At 40.4% G+C, this 15842-nt stretch overlaps 1 protein-coding gene and 1 non-coding gene across 2 annotated transcripts in view; one reads left to right on the top strand and one right to left on the bottom strand.

Annotated features, from left to right (window-relative positions):
• The first annotated feature begins 3186 nt into the window (after positions 1–3186).
• The window catches only part of syt10 (synaptotagmin X), a 32616-nt gene continuing 19960 nt past the window's right edge, over positions 3187–15842 (top strand). The window contains exons 1-3 of the mRNA XM_088347960.1: positions 3187–3516; positions 7573–7972; positions 12448–13009. Coding sequence (XP_088204086.1) covers positions 3303–3516; positions 7573–7972; positions 12448–13009 — 1176 coding nt within the window. The 5' untranslated portion in view covers positions 3187–3302. The remainder of the gene's footprint in view (positions 3517–7572; positions 7973–12447; positions 13010–15842) is intronic.
• On the bottom strand, positions 5599–5670 carry trnah-gug (transfer RNA histidin (anticodon GUG)). Its single transcript has one exon. It is a non-coding gene; the product is annotated as a tRNA-His (tRNA).

Raw genomic sequence — 15842 nt, 5'->3', positions numbered from 1 at the left:
TTCTAAAGTGTCTCACAGCTTCCAATCATTGCTTTCCCCATTGATCGTGCTGCTTGCAGATTCGTACTTTCATATTAAGGCATTGAACCAATCACATTTCAGCCATTACTTTTTGCCAGTTTTAGAAATCTGCTTGGATGCCTTCACAAGCAGATCCAAAGGTCCTTGAAGCATAACATCGGCGTTCGATAAAGCTGTTGGTCTTGTCCAGGGATGTCAAATTCAGTTTGGCTCTGGGGCCAGATCCAGACTTGCTGTTCTCAGGTCAGCAGATCAGCAGAAGAATGTCAACTCATAATTTGTAGCTTTGTTTTTCGTTATCACAAATCACAAGGGATCTTTTCGAAACACAACACATTTATCCACAAACAACAGGGGAGAGAGAGAGAGGGAAAGAAAGACAGAAAGAGAGGTAGAGAGATTTCACACTTCTTTTATTCTAGGATGAAAATTGTTAAAGTAAGAAATATGGCTATTATTGATGCAGTAGAAGAAATTACCCGTAGCATAGAAAAAACGAGATAAGCTGTCGGGGTATTTATTGACTTAAAAAAACATTTGATACCATTAATCATAATAGACTATTAAAAAAAATTGGAAAGATATGGCTGTCATGGTCGCCGTGGCGACCGGTCTGCCCCGCCCCCTGGTCACCAGCTGAAGCAGATCAGCTAATTGCGTGGCTGCTATTTAAGGTTGGGTTGTGGGTATTGCGGGTGTTAGCTCATTACACATTGTCCGTTCTGTTATGCCTTGTCCTGTTTAGTTGAGTTGGAAGAAACCTGTGTTTGCACGTTTTTTTTAAAGCCTGTTTGTTCTGTCTTGTCCCTGAGTTTTGGACAACTTTTATTTTGGTCAATAAAAGTTTTGATCAACACGCAACTGAGTTCTCCCTTCCTGCCTCCTGCCTCCGTTCTGCTCTGGTCACCCCTTCCACCTCGTGACAATGGCATCAGGGGCGTGGCTTTGCAATGGATTCAAAGTTATTTGACGGGGAGGAAGCAATATGTAAAAATGGGAAGGTTGTCATCTGAATACTTGGGCATCTGTTGTGGAGTACCACAGGGTTCTATCCTGGGTCCAAAGTTATTTAATTCATATATTAACGATATTTTTAATGTTTCAAAACTATTGAAAGTAGTAATATTTGCAGACAACACTAACATTTTCTATTCAAATGATAACTATATTGATTTGGTAACCTGTATTAATCGTGAACTAATTAACCTAAAAGTATGGATGGATATAAATAAATTATCTTTAAATTTAAATAAAACCAAAGTAGTATTCTTCAGTAATCGCAAGGCAAATCAAGATTTAGAAGTAAAAATGGATGGTGCTGCAATAGATGCTGTATCAGAAATTAAGTTTTTAGGGGTCATAATAGACAATAAATTAAGCTGGAAAACACACATCAGATACATACAAAGTATCTAAAAGCATTTCAATAATTGATAAAGCCAAATTCATTTTATACTACAATGCATTGTATTTATTATATTGTTCACTAGTTCTGCCATTCTTAAAAGATTGTGCAGAAGTCTGGGGCAATAATTACAAAAGTTCACTACAGCCACTTTTTATCCTCCAAAAACGTGCAATTAAAACCATACACAGGGTAGGATATCGAGATCATACTAATATTTTTTCCTGCAGTCCAAATTATTAAAATTAGATGATTTAATAAAATTATTCACTGCACAACTGCTATTTAAGGTCAACAAAAACATAGTGCCAGAAAACAACCGTAAATTATTCATTCGGAAAGAGGGAAATTATGATTTAAGGGGCTGTAGTGAATTCATAATCCCAAAGGTGAGAAACATCAGGAAAAGTATGTGTCTGTCTATGTATGGAGTCAAGCTTTGGAACGGATTACAAAAATGACTTGACTGGACTCATCTCCAACACACGAAACATTGAGGAGGAAAATAATCAAAGAAGCCTTGCAGCTAAGTTCTCCAGGCAGGAGTTCAAGCCTGAGAGACACGACTTCACGTCACAATATATGACTATGCTTAGGGGACAGCTTTTATTTGGTGTTTTTACAACCTGATACCAGTGAGAGAGTGGCAGTCAAACCAGTCACTTCCCACCCGCGAACTAGTACCCGCTGAACTTCCCTCATAGTTACACCTCTAGTTGAAATGTAATAATTATTCTACACATTTTTATAGCAATGGAAAAAAAATAAAAGTGTTTGTGTCATGGTTGTCCTACTATAGACACTATATTAAAACAGAGATACATTTCCCTCCTCCATCTTTTTTCAATTTGTAAACATTTTTGGATAAGTGCCAGGGAGCCACTCAGCAGCATTGGTCACTTAGTCTCTGTAGTTTGTATTCTTCTTGTGCTTTTCGACACTCGTTTTTGGTTAAACAACACATTACAGAGACATCTAGTGGTCATATACTACACACTATACTTTAAACAAAACAGTATTGATTTGAACAATATACAATATATACAGGGCAGCACGGCGGCGCAGTGGTTAGCGCATGTGCGGCACAGTTCAAGTCATGGGAACCTCCTGCGTGGGTTCAAATCCAGCTCCAGACTTCCTGTGCGGAGTTTGTATGTTTTCCCCGTGCTTGCGCGGGTTTCCTCTGGGCACTCCGGTTTCCTCCCACATTCCAAAAACATGCATTTCAGGTTGAATTGGCCGGTCCAAATTGTCCCTAGGTGTGAATGAGCGAGTGGCAACCAGTTCAGGGTGTCCCCTGCCCACTGCCCGATGATTGCTGGGATGGGCTCCAGCACCCCTGCGACCCTACTGAGGATAAGCGGTGCAGCTAATGAGATGAGATGAAATTTAGCAGCAACAGAAAATGAAAAAAAAAAGCAAAATAAGTCACAAAATAAGATATGTTTTCACTGTTTTGTGTGCTCGTTTAGGGAGGTGATGGCCCTGGGGGGAAAAGCTGTCTTTGACCCTGTTCGTCCTTCAGATGAAGGTAGTCATTTAAATATTGCAGTAATCAACAGCAACAGACTCAAAGCTTTTTCTTTGTATTGAATTGTGCCATTATACCAACGAAAGGTTAAACAAAATTCAGGGAAGCCCCCGACCAAGTATTTAACCCTCCACCTCCAAATACAACCGAGACGAAGGGGTGGTCCTCGGAGTAGGAGGGGGGATTGTACTTGAGTCGTGCAACAGTTGCTCCTCACTGTCTCGCACTCAATTGCTGCGTGCAGCCTGTTGCGCTCCCTCAAACATCAGCGCAGCAACCGGCATGGATGCTGAATCCGCCAGCAACCGCCTTTGCCGCAAGAATGTCCATTAACTGGCGTGCTAGATGAACCCCCGCCGCCCCGGATCCTCTGCGTCCTCCTCCGGCGTGCAATGGCTTAACCGAAGAGACATGAGTGTCCGGAGCGGGGACGGCGTCACGCTGTGTCAAAGGGCTTTGCAGATTGTCACGGATCTTTGCCTCACCGGGCACGTGGACCGGGAGAAATGTTCAGACATTTTTCCCTTGGAGAGCAGCGGCATACCAAAAGGACATGCAGGTACCTTTCAAGTCTTTCCCTTGTTCTTTGACCAACTTCTGCAGTGCGTGCATGTTATGCCTTTCCTTTTCAAGTGAGAGGTGATCCACACTCCATTAATCACGTCTTGTCATTAATCACAGTGCTAAAGGCAGTAACTGAAAACCAGTAATTAGTTACAGGTACTATTGTTAGATTATTAAAATCTGTCACTGCCTCTTAAGTAGGGTTGGGTAGGGTTACTTTAACTTGATTACTTTCAATTACTTTGGATTACTCCAATACCAAATATGCTAATAAAAGACAAAAGAAACTAAATATGAATACAATTACTAAATTTTGTGCAGGCTTGGGGAGTAACGGAATACATGGAACGGCAAAAATGATGTTGGCAAGCTGTTTGGATTTGTTTTCATTTTGTTTCTATCGCAGTTTATGTTGGTTTTGCCGGAGATCAAAGAGATCAAAGCTTTATTATTCAATCACATGATTACTTTTGATGACCACATTCTTCATCTGGTTGTTACAAATTCACTTGTTTATCTACAAATTGTTAGGAATGTAATATTATTAAAAATGTACCGTTTACTAAATTGTTCGGATTAGTTATCCGACTCCATTAACCAAACACAACCTGCATTCTCCTAACAATGCTCGCTCGTTTCTTGATGTGAAAAGATGGACAAGAGACTGGCATTTCCACATGGGGCAGATTTAATTTCTTAAGTAATTTAACTAAGTGAACTCCATCGAATTAGCCGAATTAGTGTCGCTTGAGTCTCCGTCAAGCCTCCTCTCTCGATCTTCTCTGATCTTCTCCCTGCCCCCTTTTTTTATTCGCAAGCTGGCACGCCGGCTCCTCCCATGGGCGCGCCAGGAAAGCCCTCTCGCCTCAATGTCTGAAGAAAACTCAAAACAACACCAAGCGTTTATCAAAACAATGCCTGACGTCCTTCATCAGAGCCCTGTTATCAAAATTCCCCAGCCAAAACATTCCGAATTTGGATCAGCATGACCTGTCATTGAACTTCAGCCTACCCGGTGAAAATCTTCATTGCACTCGATAAATGTAACTTGTATTCAATCGAATAAAATCCTCCACAGTAAAATGTACAAAATCCTTCAATATTTAAATTAATTATTTACTTTCTGTACTCATTTGATGTTTTAATGTATCCATTCAGAAATGTTACTTTCCCAGCAGTAGTGTACTGATAAGTGTGCCATCATTTTACCGTACCATCTGCATAATCCTGTTTTAACAAAGGTGTCTTATAAAGATGATGTGTCTCCCTTATCTGGACTGGAAAATCCCACTTCAGTTAAGTGACAATATTTTAGTTAAGTTTCATTTTAGTCAATCCACACCTGTTTTCTATTAAAACAGAGCTCAGCCATTTTATCGATGTTTGTTTGGGAGGACTTTGTCGGGTTCACAAGTCCAGAATATTCTGCTTGTTCTGTTTGTAATTTAAATTGCTTTCCTCAGCTCTTGTCTCTTTGTCAAAAGACTCGGTCGAAATCCCTGATGTTGAATAGAACTCCGCCGGGTCACGGATTGTCAACATTAGTTACCTCATTTAAAAAGTACTTCAAAATAAGATCAAAGACGGTCAGAATGATAGGCGAAAATATTTACATAGTAGTGATTAGAGCAGGGGTCTCCAATATTTTTCAAACTGAGAGCTTCTTTTTGTTACTAATTAACGCGAATGGCACCCAGTTTGGTGTGTCTTTCCGAAGTAACAACGTACTTTAAGTTATTTAGGATTGTTCAACACTGTTCCGTAGTGTCACTTCCCATACATACATTACGCTTCTATACAAATAAACATGACTTTACTTTAAACAGATCCACCGGGTAGCGCTGACAACCATATACAGATAAATTAGCTGGAGGTTTTGCGTGTTTCTTTATAGTTACTGTGGGTATTGGACTTTTACCTGAACATGGTGCTTTTTTGCAGAAAAAGACTATGAATGTCTATTCTGGAACTAAGAGAATGACCACAAACATAGCATAAACTAGGCTGATCATTGTTGCATTCGATTCAATACAGTTAAAATTAGGACTAATATCTGTTGACTAGACAACTTCCGGACTGCCGTGACCCGGATTCGAACCGGGGTTGCTGCGGCCACAACGCAGAGTACTAACCACTATACAATCACGGCGGCACAGTTCCAAGGTCTTGGGAACCTCGTGTGTGGGTTCAAATCCAGCTACCGGACTTCCTGTGCGGAATTTGTATGTTCTCCCCGTGCTTGCGTGGGTTTCCTCCGGGTACTCCGGTTTCCTCCCACATTCCAAAGACATGCATTTCAGGTGGATTGGCCGGTCCAAATTGTCCCTAGGTGTGAATGAGCCTGTGTGCCCTCCGATTGGCTGGCAACCGGTTCAGGGTGCCCCCCGCCCACTGCCCGATGATTGCTGGGATGGGCTCCAGCACCCCCGCGACCCTACTGAGGATAAACGGTAAAGTAGTTGTTCAACATAACCACTGTATAACATACTCTCAACCCGAAGCCTCCACAGACTCTGCCGCTATGCTGCATGAGACACTAGCCGAGCGGAAGAGGAGAGAGAGCCGAGCTAGGAATCAAATGGAGAGAACCTTTTCAAGGCTGCGCTGTTCAGAATTTTGCCTTGTTTTATTTTTTTATCTCGAGTTTTTCATCATATTTAAGCCTGTCCACCCATGTATTAAGGAAAAGAGATTTTTAAAAATGCTATAATTTATGGGGGTGCTTGGGGTGAATTTGGGGCACCCCCAGAAATGGGCTGATTACGCCAATGAACACTAAAACACTGATCATTAATTTACTGAGTAACGCATGTAGTAACGACAATACATTTGATCAATAATGTGTTACAGTATTCATTACCAAGAAAAGTAATTGAGTTCCAGGAATGTGTCACAACACTGGCTTTCCAAACAGGATACCAGAGCACTTTGAGGAAAACAATCTTTATAAACCTATACTTTCTGGTAATACAGGCCAAATTTGAGGAAAGGAATCTAAAATGCATCATTGGTCATTGTGGTTTTCTAGAAAATTTGATTCAAATTGGCATGATATTGGTTGACTGAGCCTAGTTTAATCTCTAATTATTACAACCTGATAGTAACATAGTAACATAGTAACAACAAAGTAATAACATGTTATTTTGGAAATCGAAGCCCTTCACGCTAATCAGTATAAAAAAGTAGATCTTATTTACAAAAGGTTCGTTGGTGTAGTGCAACCCAAAACGAGGGCTAACACGCACAAGAAAGAATACAAGACAAAGAATTAAAGCGACCAAACCACACCATTATGTAGATGGCAACCTCTGACACTCTTCAAGCTTATGACTGAGTTTTTGACTGACAGACACCCTTTTGCACCTCTCCTTATCTTGACTGCTACTGCATCTCGCCTGCCAGGAAGAGGGCCAAATATATGCACTAGAAGCAAAAGAACACCACTAATTTAACTACCACCATATAGAGACCACTGGGATGCAACCACAAATGTGAACATGTTACTGTTCCTGAACAAAAACTTCAGTTGTCACTTTGGAAACAGAACCAATGAGAGGAAATTTTATATCACTCACATTTTTTTAAAATATTATGCAATGGAAGGTATTTAGTGTTCTAGTTTACATTGTTATACAATATTTCTATTTTCATTACATTGCCACTTTTTTTTGGTTTGACTCTTTTGGTGATGACCTGAAACAGTTCTAATTATTTATGTTTATTTTTTTGATACTGTTAAAATTTTCAATGTAGTTATTCCTAAAACATGAAATATTTAGTGCCTAAAATCCCTGTGCTATGTTTATAGTAATTATATACAAACTCAAGGTGGAAAGGGTTCAAATATTAAACTATCATGACATTTCCAAGGAAAAAGTATAAGATTGGTATCGATCGATACTACCGTGTATTTACTTGGATTCGATTGATACCAAAATTCCCAGAATCGCCCACCCCTAGTCACAACCCAGATTTGTTTTTTCGGATTGCCTTGTCTTCGATTCATTCTTTTCTTTCAACCATTTTTGTTCACTGGTTGTCTTCTCCACAGATATCTCCATCAGTCTCCTGGCTGTGGTGGTGGGCTTTTGTGGCCTCGCCTTATTGGTAGTGTCTCTCTTTGTCTTCTGGAAGCTGTGCTGGCCTCTCTGGAAGAGCAAGGCGCTGACATTTCATGGGGGAAACGTAGGACTTCGGGTCGCCTTCCCCGAAGCGCCTCCCGAAAGCTGCCCGCCCTTGCCAGATAAAGTTGTGCCTACGGAAGAAAAGAGGAAGAACTCGCCTGAGGTGAAGTTAAATTGCCGGAGCTCAGTCAAGCTCCTTGAGGCAGCCATGAAGATCAGCCAGACGTCGCCAGACATCCCGGCAGAGGTGCAGACCAACCTCAGAGAGAAGTTGAGCCATCAAGCCAAGATCCAAAGGCAAACCACTGAGCCGACATCGTCCTCCAGGTAACCCTCAGTTGCACACTCATCAATGCCAACACTGTCCAGTCGTGTCATGTTGACATGTGATCTGCGGGCAAGTTTGGCTCTAGTCACACATTTTGTCACACTGACCTTTGCAATATCTTATGGGAATTCAGTGTTCAAAAAAAGGAAAAAAAACAAGCCAAAGGCTCTTGAGTTGTGTCACACAGGCTTGGAACCCTAAGATCAGCTGTACGTGTGAACCCAGCTGCCATGACAACGCCTGCAAGCCACCCCAGTAATTAAACAATCACCCTACACTTTGTCTTTATTTTCTAGGACAGCATTTCAAGGCCAACATCTATAATTAGTATTGCCGCAGGTTGTTAAGAGATGTGGCAATGCAGGCAGCTGTTTGTATGCGAGTGAACCATCACACCGCAGACTCACAGCTTAGGGTTACTACTTAAATACCGTTGAGCATCTGTGACTTTAACTCTTCAATTATAGGTGGAGATATGACAGTACTACCTTGAGAAACGATTGTCCTGAAATAGGGTTTTTTTTAGATGCGAAATGGGAAAATTGAAAATGATTGCCCTGCGAGGCAACAACAATTTTGAGATATACCGTGTTCACTTCGTCTCACATGTTGTCCATTTATATTATCACTGGGCAAACACAAATTGTTACTCTAAGTTTGTACACGATTTTATTTGTTTGTGGGATATGATTCCATTTTTTTTTTATAGTAATCCCTGTCTTTTTCCGGGGGTTGAGTTCCAAAAATGTCCTGTGATAGTCAAAACCTTCAAAGTAGAAACATTTGTTTATTCATTAGATATCAGTAACATAGAATATGTACTACTGTCATGACTAGAACAGAAGTAGGACCCAGATGCGTAACGTTACTCACAAGTTTCTTGACATATAGAGGAAAGGCAGCGCCAGAGATCCGGTAATCGCTGGACGTGGGAAGCATGCCACTCAGACCAGCTCGGTAGCCTAGACCAGCACGGTAGCCTAGATGGTATCTAAAAACCCGGCGCCGATCGAAGGCGCCGCGTCACGTCGAGAGATTCGTGTGTCAAATGATTTCCTGTATATATCATGTTTATGGTTTATACTGGCTGAATAAATAAATACTATACAATGCAATACGCATGGGATCGGAACGTGTTCCCATCGGGAAATGGATCTTGCGGAGCGGGAGATCGTAGCGTAGTTAGACGCAAAAACAGGTTGTTAGCCGGGACGGGAGATCAGAACGTGGTTGGGGTCAAAAAACGGGTCGTAGCAGGAGACAAACGAGGAAATCAGGAACGGAAGGATGGAAAACGTGTGACAAAACGGGACCGACGGGAGTCAGAGTCAAAAATGCTTGTCTTGTGAAAACAGAGGTTCTCTGACGGACTGACAACAGGTGAGTGAATGGACAGAGCTTAAGTAGGACGGGGAACCAATCAGGTAACCAGCAGCAGCTGGCGCCAAACGTGCGGGCACAGGGGAGTGTAATGAGTAATCATGACAACAACAATAGATCTACAAATAAAAACACAGAACACAGAGTTGCAGTCGTATAAATGAATGGTCTTTAATGAAATTATATAGTAATAAAACAAATTGGAGGGCTTGTCCTTTCAGAGTACTAAAGTGATGTAGAGAGCGTCCAGCTAGTTGCACACTCGCACCTGGGATATTTGGATTGAGCCAGGTCTCAACCATGCTGAGTGTAACGGTTTCCCACTATTTGTAGCTCCCAGTCATCTGTTTCAGGGGTAATGTATCTGTCAATGGTGAGAAACAGGTTAGGCAAGAGTGGCTTGTTACGTAGCTGTAGCAGTAGGCCCAATGTGTGACCACGCGATTGCTTTCTCTCTTGCTTTCACTTGCCAAACGCGATACCAATCGATGGAGCACCTGGTGGTGATCATCATCATCAATCGCAACACAGCTAGGGATTACTGTAATCAGTCCCAAAGTTAAAAAGAATGGTGCTGATAAGAAAAAAAATAAAGTTATCACGATGGAAGTCAAACATTGAATAATTGCTAAGTTTGAGTGTGGCATTTGTATCCTTGGCTTGGTAAAGGACTTTGGCCACAATCTTTCTCCAATATCCATAATTTTGAAGCAGAAGAAAGACATTAAGAAAAAAGAAAATTATTTTGAAGCTTAGTACGGGCATACACAATGGGATTGACCCGCTGTTTTTATTTTAGATTAAGAAAAAAAATGGTTTGGTGACATCTGTGAGAAACTAGCACCGTTTTTCGAGACCTAAACTGTGAAGTGGTCGAGACGGAGAGAGAATCATGACAAGTGAGTTTAAAGAAAATCATCTATGGTTTGAAAAATTTTAGAGAAGGATTGGTACGCATTATTTGCTGATTTTAAGATGGGTAAACATTTTGTTAAGAAATTCGAAAAACTCATTCATGAAGAAGGATGCAAACCGCTACAAGTTTTTAATTGTGACAAAAGTGAATCTTTTAAGGCGAAAATGTCCAGGCTTACGTTTATCGCGGCAGAAGAGAAAAGTCTACCCAGTCACAAGCCTATGAAAGATAGGCTAACGCTTGCCCTTTATGCTAATGCTACGAAACATCGAAACCGATGCTGGTTCATCCTGAAGAGAATCTAACAGAATTCGAGTTCATCATGCGATTAGAAAAAAATGTCCATGTTCTGCGACATGCAAATAGCAAAGCAAGGGTATCACACTATTTCTTTCATCGGATGGATGCATCTAGTTTTTGGTCCCTCAGTCTAGTAATTTTGATCCAATAATATTCTGCCTCTGCAATGTGTTCAACTCTTGTATTATGCCCCTGGTAAACCTCCTGGTCTTTAAGGATAGGGTTTTAAATGAATTATTTGTCATTAAAATCCTCAAGCTCAAGGATCAACAGATGATCTCCAGCTTTACAAGACTCTTCGCAAAGCATATTTTCCAGCGTTGCTTTGGAGTTACTGAAAGTACGGAATGAACATTGAGGGAGTTTTGGAAACGCTGTTTTGATTTTTGCTAAGCTCAAAAATATCAGCCGGCAAGGTGTGAATAAAAGAACTTTGAACTCATCTTGGAGAAAAATAGAGTATTTGCCAGATTCTTGGGTTGAGATTCAAGGGAACATGAAAACTAAGGCCAGGTGCTGTTTTACAGTGAGACCTCGAGTGATGATACAGTTAAGCAGGAGATCGGATCTATTGGTCGCTTAGGGCTGAGGCTGATGTTGCTGAACAGTTTGAGAAACTTGCCGAAAACTCAAAAACGATGCTGGAGCTTAAGGAACAATACAGGAGGTTTTAGAAGGTCTCAGTTAGTAAAATTCATGCAAGTGTGGCCAAACTCCAAGTGAGACCACAACGGCAACCAACATTCCTTTGCGTTTTATTGACTTTATTTAAATTTACATGTATTATTTTGTTTTTGTGTTAAGTAAGTCATTCATTTTTTCATATATATAAATTGTGTATACTATATGTTATTTAACTGGTATTTGTATGAGAAAACGTTTGACTTTTTTTGGCATATGATTTTTTTGATCAAATTGTATCTCAAGGTACAACTGTATTAATTCTAAATCTTGTCATGTGGTCTCGCCTAATGCTTTCATATATTGATTAAAACAATAACTCTTAAATTTCCCAGGTAATAACGAGCTCCCCAAAGCAAAGTCAAAAATATGAGCTCAACGATGAATGATGTTTCTTTCTCCCTTCAATCTGTTTTCAAACCTTGCTTGTTGTTTTATATTTAGTAGGGGCCACGATTTCCTTAATTTGGGGTAATTTTTTTATCGATCACCTCCTCATTGGTCTGGAACGGTCAGCCATTGTTCTTTTCTGCCGAGTTGAATAATGGTTTTTTATAGAAGACAGTATTTTGTGTTATTGAACCACATATTAGTTTATGTTTTAAGATAATCACTATTTAACAAGAATTTGAGTTGCATTAAAGTTGCATGGTGCTTATTATAGTGAAAAAAATGGGATCGGCAAAAAACAATGAGGGCGAATGGTCTGACTTTGATAAATGTTGTCAATGCATGCTTAGTACTAATTTACCATGACGATGACATTTCAGACAGACTATTAAAAACACATAAGTACCTGAGGCTTGTTCATCATATTGTCGACATCCTGTTCAGTGCAGTTTTGGCTGGTGTTGTACGTATATTTTAATCACTATTATTTGGAGGGACATTAGTGGAAGAACATTGCCAATTGCACAAGTGTTGTAAAGAAGGCTGGCTGGTTGCTTGGTGACAAGATAGTAATTCTCTCACCAAAATTATTTATTCACATGGAGATTGAGGGCATACAGTGCTGCTTTTGTTAGTAAAACTGAACATGAACACTAAAATTGAGGTTAGAAGTAGAGGCCAATTACGAATGTTTCAAAACAGTTTGACACCACTCTCGGGTTATCTTACAAGTTGCATTTTATGACTAAAAAAAACCCCCGCAAGAACCATTTAGCCAAATTACTTCACCTCCACTTTTCTCCCCAGGCACAATTCATTCCGACGCCACTTGCCACGCCAGATGAACGTCAACAGCTTTGACTTCAGCATGGACACCGTCCCGTTTCGACAGTCCTCCACGGCGAGCATTGGGAGAATTAAACCAGAACTGTATAAGCAAAAGTCTTTGGATTCAGAAGGAGAGCCCAGGGAACCCATCGAGACTTGTGGAAAGCTCAGTTTTTCTCTGCATTACGACTACGAGGAGCAAGCACTTGTGGTGAAAATACTCAAAGGTCTGGACCTACCCGCCAAAGACTTCACAGGAACCTCAGACCCGTACGTGAAAATATATCTACTGCCTGAGAGGAAGAAGAAGTTCCAGACGCGAGTCCACCGCAAAAACTTAAACCCTACGTTTGATGAGACCTTCTACTTTCCGGTAGCATACGACGAGCTCTGCAACCGCAAACTGCACCTGAGCGTTTACGACTTTGACCGGTTCACCAGTCACGATATGATCGGAGAGGTGGTGGTAGACAACCTCTTTGAGCTCTCTGACCTCTCTCGTGAGGTCGTGGTTTGGAAAGACATCCATGCCGCTACTACGGTGAGTCTTTTTTGGACGACTGTATTATTATTTATTCTCAATATTGTATTTTATTGCACTATAAGCTGCACCCCCAAAAATAGTATTTTGTAATATATGTTATATACGTAAGGCACACAATACTACGTCTGTACAGGTACATTTTATTGCATTTTATTGCATTGACATGTGCCGCTCAGAAACATAAAACAGTGTTTGCGATTGAGTATCAAACCCAAATAGTGGAGGTGAAAGCTGCAAAACGACATGTGAAATGGCATTAGAGGTTATCTCATAAACACATTATTTTTACGGTGCCAAAACACTGATTCTTTCCACTTTTTCACCTATGCATCAATAACCTCTTGGTTAATTCAATATGTATATGTACGTTAAAAGCTTGTATAGTATTTTGTTGAAAAACTTTTAGATTTCTCCATTCTCCAGTTCTCCAAGAAGTGGAGTGCATTATACAAATCACCGCGAGTAAAAATAGTGTATGAATGTGATAAAGTATAATGCCTTGTCCCATGTCATTTGCAGGCGTGGTTAGTAACAGACTACATGTAACAGCGTTACATGTACGACGTAATCAGGATACCAAAGGATCCAATTGTGTGATTGTATTCCGTGACTTGATGTGCTCCCAAGGTGAACTAAAACTACACATATAAAATCCACCGTGTAAAAGACAAAGTTGTATTTTTGCTCGATACACTATACTTGGAGCTATCATATCGGAAGAAGAGTCAGAACCAGAAATCATGGTCAGGATAGCTCAAACCACAGCCACAATTGCCTGACTTAAACCCATCCGCAGAGACAAGAACATATCAGTGAAATCAATGATAAGACCCATGCAACTGCTGCTTACTATCATCCTTCTCTACGTTTGCGAGTCATGGACTCTCAGAGCAAAACTGAAAAAAAATCCAGATGCAATGCTGCATGAAACTTCTAGGCATCAGCTACTTAGCCCATGTGATGGACAAAATGGTGCGCAATACCATCAGAGGGGACATTGGATCCTATGAAGAACTGTTGTCAACTGCGTGCAGCCGGAAACTTCAGTGGTATGGTCACGTCACAAGATCATCAGGACTGGCCGTGGTCATTCTCCAGGGCGCAGTCCAAGGGGGCAGGAGCAGAGAAAGACTGAAATAGAACTGGACCGACAACATAAAGGAATGGACTGGTGCCAACTTTGCTGGCCAGAAACCGTCAACAGTGGACAAAGCTGCCCCGAGCTACGTCCTCATCAGTGCCCCAACAACACATGCAGTTAAGGGATCCGTGAACATTTGGTATTTGAGTAATCCAAAAGTAATCCAGAGTAATCCCGTTACTTTACTTTAATGCCATAGTATTCAAATTACTTTACTGATTACATTTTTCAACAGGTGATTTGTAGCTGTTTTGGAATATGTTTTATAAGTAATCCTCCCAACCCTGCTCATTTGTACCACTGGAGGTCTAGTACAGCGGTAGCCAACCCGGTTCTTAAGCCTCATATCCTGCATGTTTTTTTTACCTGAGTTTGAGCAGAAAAACTTCAAAAATGTGCAGAACATGCGGCTCTCGAGGACCGGGTTGGCCACTCCTGGTCTAATAGTAAAATGTCAGCGTTTTCACCACCACTACTCAGGTTCAATTTTCATTGCATACAGTGTTTTAAAATTTAGGACAGCGATTTTTATCGATTTGATCAATCCTTTCACAATTGTTGCTGAAATATGTTAAATACAATAAAACATAATATGGTAACGCATTACTGTATGCATTTCCAGTCTTATCCGCCACATTGGGTGGCATATCCTGCAGGTTTAAATGGCACACTTTCAAATTTCTGGCAAATTGGGGTTTTATGTGGGCCTTACAGTCCAGAAAACAGGGTATGCATAATGAGTAAATATTTTCTGCGCATTGACATGTTCATAATGACTTGGGGAAAAAGCAAATCGTTCCTTTTTCTTTTCTTAGCCTGATGAACCAATCGCAGCTCACTTGTTCCCTGTGTTGTCTCATGTGACGTTGCACATTGAAGAATAATGCGTTTGGACTAGTCGGGCAGCATAGAACTTACTTCATAAGATAAACTCTCCCGGAATACAGGGTTTTATTAGTTTGTCAGGGGACAATTAGTTTGGAGAAAACAATATTTGTGTTGAGCCAATCAACATAAAGCTGATGATCACGTCTGCAAACAAGATATCAATTGCACTACTCTGCGGCTTCAGTTTTAACCCACACAAAGCTAGACGACTGAAGACACTTTTCTACTTATTAATATTTCACTTTTAGAAATCATTTTCTGTGTTTGGAGCAGAAATCCATATAACCATTGGTGTTGCTAAGGCGATATTGATCGATCACTTCTGTTATGTTTGTTTTACTCCAACACTAAGGTTGGTCGGTACTGGGAATTTGGATAACAATCCAATACAACAAATATACATGGTAGTATTGATCAATACCGATCCAATATCAATACTTTTTGCTTGAAAATGTCATGATCATCGACCCCCCCCCCTTTGAGGTAACACAGTACAAGCATTTTAGGCACTACAAATGATTCACTTTTTAAATTAAATAACTACAAACTTTATCAGTATAAAAGAATAAAGAAGAATACACATATTTCGATCACAACTATTACATAACAAAAGCCAATAGACTCATACCAAAAAAAACCAGCATGAACCTTACATTGCACAAAACTTTAAAAATAAAGTCAGTAATGCAAATACAGTATCAATTATCTCTCATTGGCTCTGTTGCCATAGTGACGATAATTTGAGGTTTTTGTTCATGAACAGTAACATGTTTACATTAATGGTTTCAGCTCACTGCTCTC

This window comes from Urocampus carinirostris, chromosome 11 (genome assembly GCF_059441175.1).
Source record: "Urocampus carinirostris isolate Australia breed hairy pipefish chromosome 11, RoL_Ucar_1.0, whole genome shotgun sequence".
NCBI classification, from domain to species: domain Eukaryota; kingdom Metazoa; phylum Chordata; class Actinopteri; order Syngnathiformes; family Syngnathidae; genus Urocampus; species Urocampus carinirostris.
This window is presented reverse-complemented; position numbering and strand designations above follow the sequence as displayed.